Source organism: Mastomys coucha, unplaced genomic scaffold, assembly GCF_008632895.1.
Source record: "Mastomys coucha isolate ucsf_1 unplaced genomic scaffold, UCSF_Mcou_1 pScaffold6, whole genome shotgun sequence".
In the NCBI taxonomy this organism is placed as follows: domain Eukaryota; kingdom Metazoa; phylum Chordata; class Mammalia; order Rodentia; family Muridae; genus Mastomys; species Mastomys coucha.
In genome coordinates, this window is record NW_022196912.1 from 71,277,527 (window position 1) to 71,285,123 (window position 7,597).

Consider the following 7,597-nt stretch of genomic DNA (forward strand, 5'->3'; position numbering starts at 1 on the left):
GCCTGGACTGAACCTGTAGGGCAGAGGGCGCCTGGGAAGGGACACTTCCTTTGTGTCAGGTACAAATGGGTTATGCTGAAGATCTTTCCTCTCTCCAGCTTCTGTCCTCCCTTCTGAAACATACAAACAAACGAAAAATCCCGGTATTTACAAGCAAGCTCACTTTGCTGGCAGAGTGCATCCATAGGGAAGTTTTCCGTCTTTAGAGTTCAGGGCCATGGAAGCATAGAGCAGGCTCCAAAACTGTGCCATGCCTAAGCTTGGGAACCCATGTGAACTACCAGAAAGACACCCCAAATTTGTTCTCTGTCCTTCTCTTTTTAAAGAATCCGTAAAGGGCTGAATTTGCTTTGCTGTTTCTATTTTCTTTTTATGTTAAAAAAAAAAAGTCCACAAGTTTTAGGTAGGAAAGAGAAAGAAAAGGGGGGGAAGATGAAGGAAGAAAGAAGAAGGAAACGTAGAAGAGGAGGGAAGAAAGGGAAAGGGAGGAGCGGGGACAAGAAGGAAGAAGGAAGGAGGAAGGAGAGAAGAAGGAGGAAGGAGGAAGGAGAAAAGAAGAAGAAGAAGAAGAAGAAGAAGAAGAAGAAGAAGAAGAAGAAGAAGAAGAAGAAGAAGAAGAAGAAGAAGAAGAGAAGAAGAAGAAGAAGAAGAAGAAGAAGAAGAAGAAGAAGAAGAAGAAGAAGAAGAAGAAGAAGAAGAAGAAGAAGAAGAAGAAGAAGAAGAGGAAGAAGAGGAAGAAGGGGAGGAGGAGGAGGAGGAGGAGGAGGAGGAGGAGGAAGAAGAAGTCGTCCAGCAGTTTGGTCTTTGTGTACTTTTCCTTGGTCTAAACATAAACAGGTTCTTAAGAAAAGTAGAAGCGCTTGGAGCAGCGGGCGAATGGTGGTCTTTGCGGAAGGCAGAGATGGGTAGCGGTGAAGTCGCGCAGGGCTCGGGCGCATCCCACGTCTCACCAGGTCCGACCATAAAGCAAGGTAGAGCAAGACATGGCGCCGTAGTCCGAGCCCGAGGAGTTCAGATGGGATAGGCTGGAGACTTGGCCCTGCAGCGCTGCGGGGCTGGCTGCGTGGTGCGCCAGGTCCGGGGACTGCCCTGCGCTGCCCGGCTGGTGGCCCGGGTGTGCTCCTAGACCCGCGCCACCGCTGCCCACCGAGATGGCCGCGGCAGCCGCCTGCGCCGCCTGCGCCTGCTGCTGAGCCTGCTGCTGCGCGTGGCCTTGCAGGCTGGCGGCTCCCGGGGCAGGGGCGCCCGCCTGGCAGGGTTTGCCGTCTTTCACCAGGACCGGCACGGCCACCCGGCGCGGCGACTGCTGCTGAGCTTGCTGCTGCTGCGGGCATCCCGCGCCGCCACCGCCGCCTCCGCCGCCGCCGCTGTCCTGCTGCAGTTGCTGCTGCGCCGCCTTGTCCTTAGCCTGGCGCTTCATCTTGTAGCGGTGGTTCTGGAACCAGATCTTGACCTGCGTGGGTGTCAGGTGAATCATGCTGGCCAGATGCTCGCGCTCCGGCGCCGACAGGTACTTCTGTTGCTTGAAACGTCGCTCGAGCTCGTACACCTGCGCCTGGGAGAAGAGCACCCGGCGCTTCCGGCGGGGCGCACTGGGCAGCGGGGCCATGTTCTTGCTCACGTCCCCCAGCGAGCCCAGGCCGCCCATGCCGCTCATATTCATGCTGCTCGCCGGGCCCATGAAGCGGGAGACTGTAAGCGACAAACGCACAGCGGTCGGCTGGGGCCGGGGCCGAGGCAACCCCGCTTTCTGTGCCCTTGGCCCGCCGGCCCCAACTTTCGACGGCATCCTCCTCACCTAGGCCGCCTAGTGCTCTTTCCCCGAAAGAGACCCAGCTAGCCAGGGAGTGGCTAGTGCCTTCCCCGGACCGGGCCGTCGAACTGTTTAAGGGTTTCAAGTCTAGCCACTGCACATCGGTGTCAGTGTCTCTTTAGACCCAGAATGTGCAGTGAGGGAAGAGGGCGCCTCGGCTCCTTTCGTACCCAAGCCAGGTGGGAAACCCAGGGGTGCAGAGAGCTAGGGCTGGACGGTAGACCCCAACTTCAGGAGCTTAACAAAAGGGAGTTTTTTTCACTTTCAAACGTCCCAACTTCTAGGCGCTTGGCCTCTTGTTTTCCCACTTGCAGGCTCTAGATGAGGGCACCCACCCGCCCGACCCATTTAGAGCTTCCTCTAGAGCTGCGCGCCCTCCCAACCCGCCCAGAGACTTTTAGAAATCGAGGCGCCCGACCAGGATGCGTCCCAGCAGGGCGGCTCTCTCTACTTGCCCCTCCTGGTCTCTAACTCCTCTGGTCCGAGTCCCTAACTCCGGATGGGCCTCCCTTAGCTCCCCGAAGTCTTCAGCACCAAGCCTGTCGTCGGTGCCTGCGGTGGCCCCGTGCCAGCATCCGTCCGCAGGACCCCCGCTCTCCCAAGTGCCTCCTTTGAAACCCTCGCCCAGCGGGGGGAAGAAAGCCCAGCGTCCGCACCCCACTCCTAACCCGAGGCCGTTCGGCTGCCCACCCCGATGCCTAGCGCCGGCGGGCACCGCACCTAGCGGGCCTCGCTGACCGCGCCTCCCGTGCTCAGCCCGCGGCAGCCTCACTTACTGGCGGGGAAGCGCGGGTCTGGGTTGGCGCCGTACCATCCGGGGCCCGAGGCGCTGTTCCGCATGGTGTCCTGGTAAGGCGGCAGCTCGCTCATGTTGCCCAGGTTGCCGTTGCAGTAGCCCCCCACGGCGGAGTGCGAGAGCTGGGGCACCCCCGCCGCCGTCATGTGGTAGGCGGCGGTGACGGCGCCGTGGTGCCCCACGGCGTGCTGCTGCATGGCTGTGGCCGGCGGGGCCGCCTGGCCCTGTCTGTACGCTGCGAGCGGAGCCCCGAGGCCGCCGCCCTCCATGCCCACTTTCTTGTAGCTTTCCTCCAGGGGACTCAAGATGTCAGACACTGAGAACGGAGTCGTGTGCTTTGGACTCATCGACATGATTCGGCGTCGGCTGGAGGAGGAAGGAAGAGGAGGAAAAAAAAAAGGGAGAGGGGGAAGGCGAAGCCTCGCTACTTTTTTTTTTTCTCCCTTTGCCAAATATTCTGGTGTTACCTTAACGCCGATCTTGTTGGATGTACACGTAACGGAGTGGACCGAGTCCGCCTTAATTGGCTTGAGTGGAGGCTCGGGGGCTGCCTCGCGTTTGTTTTAGCCCGGCGCCAGGTTTTAGGCAGCCACCAGAGGCGGGGCATAAGCGCTAAAGCAACAAGACAATAGAAGCCTACATCTTGCCCGAGATAATTAGCTTACATGCTGATGACAAGGTAAACACCTTAAAGCTTCACTTGTCAAGATTTTTTAGGTCTCAAAGAGAGAAAGAAGGAGAGAGAGAGAGAGAGAGAGAGAGAGAGAGAGAGAGAGAGAGAGAGAGAGAGAGAGAGAGAGAGAGAGAGAGAGAGAGAGAGAGAGAGAGAGAGAGAGAGAACCAAAGCATTACTTTCTCCCTCCCTTGGACACCCCCACCCCCATTTTTGTGGGGTGCCTGTGGCGCTCGAGGAAAAGGCGGGGGGGTGGGGGAGAGGAAAAGGAGGAGGGAACCGAGAGCGGGAGGGCCAGAGGTGGGGTAGAGAATAACCTAAGGGGAGGGATGGAAAGGAAGAGGGAAGGTGAATACTGCTTTACAACCAACTTGGGGAGTTACAAAGTGGAACCGCGGTCCAATTCGGTCGGGGTTCCGGGGTCAGGGGCAGGTCTTTGGGGAGAAGGGGGCTGAGGAGCAGGGAGCGGGGGTTTCACCTGAGCCTGCTGGGGCTGCTCCTCCCTCCCGCTGCGGCCTCCCAGCCCCGCGCCTTCCCACCGCCTCCGGACCACATCGGGCTTCGCTGCGCTGAGCCCCAGTCACCACCAAAAAGAGTGTGCGAGTCTGGGGATGAACCCTGGGGCTGCACTGTTGGTCTATGTGTCTGTCAGTCTGTCTGCTTCTTCTGCCGCCGTCAGAGGGACACCTCTGCTCCCCGCCCCCTTTCCCCTTACCCGAGAGAATCCCAGCGGGCGGAGGGGGGAGCTGAGTAAGGGAACGACTGCCTCCGGGAGGCTGTCACCGATCCCCGCGCCACCCCCCACCCCCAAGCTCCTGGCTCCCTGGCGGACCAGCCCCCCAGCCCACCCCACCCCGCCGCTCCCTTTCTCCACCCCTTTTACCGGCCCAGGCAAGTACACACCGCTGGCCTTCTGAGCTAGGAGGCTAAGGGTGCGGGTATTAACGTGAGAGTCCACCACGGAAGTTGCCCCATCTCGAACAAACCTGGTGCCCCTGACCCTTGCCCATGGCCTGGATACTTCGGCTTCCGAAGCTGGTGCTGTCTTTCCGAAGACATCCCAGTCCCAGCACCCCAGCTCCGATCCCCGCTGTTTTCCCCTAGGATGCTTCAGTGAAATCCCGGGCCGGGAGCCGCGTGAGCGCCCGCAGGTCCGTTGCAGAGTGGAACTGAGTCTGAACCCGGGTGGAACTCGTGGTCCGGGAGGAGGCGAAGATCTCGACGCCCGCAGCCCAGCGGGCGGGAGGCTGGGCTGAGGCTCGCCTCCTCCCGGAGCTCAGCCATGCAAAAGTGCACTCGCTTCCCCGGGAATAACCAAATATCTTTGTCTAAAGTGGCGGCGTAAATGGCCGGTCGCTTTGTGGCCACGCTGGATATTAGGAGATGAGGATCACTCTGCTTCAATTGGGCGCCTCTCATCCGGCTAGCAAGAAACTGCTTAGGAGGAAGTGGGTTTCCTGTCTGAGCGTTCCCAGGCTTCAAGTGTGAGCCCCGCGCCTTGAGGGTCCTTGGGCGCCTGGCAAGGGGGAGCTGTGGGCTGTGCTCCCTAGCGGGGCCGGGGGCGTCAGCCTCATTGCTGTTACCAGGTCAGGAGCAGCAGCTGAGTGGGTTACCCAGCCAAGCCCTGCGTGGTACAGATTTGGAGACCACCTCCATTTTTTTCTCTCTCTCCTTGGAATTTAAGCGTTTTCGTTATTGTTTGTTTTTGTTTTGCCTTTGCTTGTCTGCTGTTTTGAGCTTCCTTGGGGCGCTAGAGGCTGGGAGGGCGGAGTGCTTCCTGGCCCGGCAGGTGCCTCCTAGACACTTCGGCGGCCAGTCAAGGAGGCTTCTTGATTTTGGTTTTTGTTTTCACATTTTCTTTCCCCTCCTTGTAGCGAGGGAGCTCCCGATAATGAACAAGCAGTTTTGAACTACTTAATTCAGCAGGGTAGGCTCCTTTCCATTAATAGCAATTATAGTATGGAAAGTTGTTTTATTTGCTTTTTAAGATCTCTCCTTGAAGAGTGCTCTCTACTCCCTCAACACAAAGCCGACGACTATACTAACATTAGCTTTCCTCACCACCTACCTCCGTCGTGAAGGCTCTGGGCACCTGCGGGCCTGCCATCTGGGCCCGCATTTTCGAACCGACCCCGAGGTGGCTTTGAAGCAGGGAACCCCGACTTTAAGCGGCCAGGTGCGTTGTGTCTTGTGTAGCTAAGGACAAGTGGAAAGCAGAGCTGGGCGCTCTCCTTTCTCAGGGACTTCTCTGGGGGGCGCTCTCAAGATGAGCTCAGACCCCATCAACACACTTTGGTCTACGGTGTCTAGAGTGCAGGGAGGGGAAGGTACGCTGGATCAAGTGAACGACAGAAAGGGCAGGCAGAGCGCAATGCAGACCTGGTTTGATGGCATGACCCAGACCTGCTAGCTTTGGGAAAGGGATCTTATTAGGAAGTCCCTGGTCCTCCCTTTGACCCCGTTATTTTATAATTGTTGGTGGTCATAGGAACGCCAAGGGTAGAGTGTCATTAGTCTCTCCCCGTTTTAAAGCCACTTACGGAAGGGAAGGAGGTAATTCTTCAAAAGGTTTTTGTGAGATTTAAGCAAAATCAGGCACATCGAAACACGTCCAAAGCTTTGAGGGAAGAAAATTCAGCTCACTGCCAAGGTCGATATTTCTGTTTCTGTGGTTAATGTCAAATCTCTTGCTTCTTCAGGGGCCTGCTAGTTTGGAGTGAAAGGTTTGTTCCATCTTCTACAGTCTCTGAGTCCGTGCAGCCCGGGCCTTCAGAAACACCAGCAGGTGCCAGTTTTGGAGAGCGTGAACAAGCAGTGTCTCAGCTTTACTGTAACCAGGGTCTCCATCCTCAGCTATACAGCACTAGGTGGGGTGCTGAGCTTCAGTCAGAGTTAGAGGGGTAACGATGCCTGGCAACCCCCAGGCTTTACACTTGAGGGGAGGGGAACCGGACTGAGCTTCAAACTTCTTATGGTGGCACCAACACCAACAGCTCCTATCTAGAACTGGGGTGGTGGTGGTGGGTGGTGGTGGTGGTGGTGGTGGTGAGGGGCTCTGTTGCACTCTGTGACTTGAACCAAATGAACTTCTCTCTAGCTCCTGCCCCTTCATAAACACCCACCATTCTGCATTATTTCCCGTGTGAGCACTGACACCCATAAGAGTAAGCCTGAATTCTCAACAGCCTTTGTGTGTGTGTGTGGGGGGGATTCCACCTATTTTATCTCTGGACTCATCCACGCAAAGATCTTGAGAGTTCTCACCGGGTTCAATGTCTCTTTCTGACTAAAGAGCATGCTGCCTCTCTGACTCATCTTGAATAGGAGCCACTCGGGTTAAACCAGAGATATTTTCCCCTCTTGTAGCTGCGGATTCATACTTGACAACCTAGTCCACCCCTCATGGCTGGTGCCTTCTGCACTGTCAGTAGACTGACCCTATGGCTGGCAGGACGGAGCTCAGCCCTCATAAGGCTATTCCCTGCTTCAGCCCCACAGGGCCACTTTACTCTCACTAGTTAGGAATCAAAGGGCTGCAGAGGCTCAGGCTTCAGAGGAGCAGAGTAACCATTGGTCTTTGCAGCACAATGTAGCAGAGGGACACTTCCTTCTTCCCCTCCAGTGTCTCTATGAAAGCTCATTGGTAGCCCTAGAGAGAGGATGCCCAAATCAGATCTACCACCTGCCATCTACCCCTCAGCTTGCTTACTTCTAACTCCCATGAAGCCCTCCTTCACAGCTGCCTAGGGCACTGAGTGTGCTCCTTCTAATGCTACAAAGTTCGAAGTGTTATCTCACAATTCATGATTCACTTAGCAACTACTCTTGGAACCCATGCTCTAGCAGATATTAGGTGGGCTAGGTCAGAGTATTTAGCTCTGAACAATCTATCTATGTCCCGTCTCCACCTGAAGCTTCCATATTAGCACTAAATCACTCCAGTGATGTATAATTCCTCTGTAACCAACATTGAAAAAGGGGGCGTGTCCCAGTGAAGTTTTGTGTCCCAGTTTAGCTACTATTTCCCTCACAGTTTAGTGGTATGTAGGGGAGGTTGGGGGTGGGGAGTGGGGGCAGAAGAAGCCCTTGAGTAGAGCTCAGAAACCTTGGTGTCTGAGACCTGGCTTTACCACTTTTTGATTACGTGAGTTCCCACCATCCCCTGGAGCAAATCCCTATACATGCACATGGAACCATGCACCCAAGCAGGCAGGCAGGCACGTGCACACAGTGTGTGGGGTGATGTGGCAGAAGCCCGCCTCGTATAACTTCCTACTTCACTGTGACTTAGATAATCGGTGATGAGATGCTGTGC

The 7,597-nt window shown here is 56.2% G+C and overlaps 1 protein-coding gene across 3 annotated transcripts; it reads right to left on the bottom strand.

Moving 5' to 3' along the window:
• Nucleotides 1-687: 687 nt before the first annotated feature.
• Nkx2-1 (NK2 homeobox 1) lies at nt 688-5,484 on the bottom strand. Of its 3 annotated transcripts, XM_031357068.1 has the most exons (4): nt 4,269-5,484; nt 3,077-3,221; nt 2,590-2,975; nt 688-1,692 (listed from the first exon to the last, which is right to left on the bottom strand). In XM_031357068.1, the coding sequence occupies exons 1-4, from the start codon at nt 4,339-4,341 to the stop codon at nt 947-949; spliced, it is 1,350 nt and encodes a 449-aa protein (XP_031212928.1). In that variant the 5' UTR covers nt 4,342-5,484; the 3' UTR covers nt 688-946. The 3 variants fall into 3 exon arrangements, with proteins under 3 accessions (XP_031212928.1, XP_031212930.1, XP_031212929.1); XM_031357070.1 differs by lacking the exon at nt 3,077-3,221 and having other exon boundaries at nt 4,269-4,550; XM_031357069.1 differs by lacking the exons at nt 3,077-3,221; nt 4,269-5,484 and adding an exon at nt 3,761-4,256.
• Nucleotides 5,485-7,597: the final 2,113 nt, after the last annotated feature.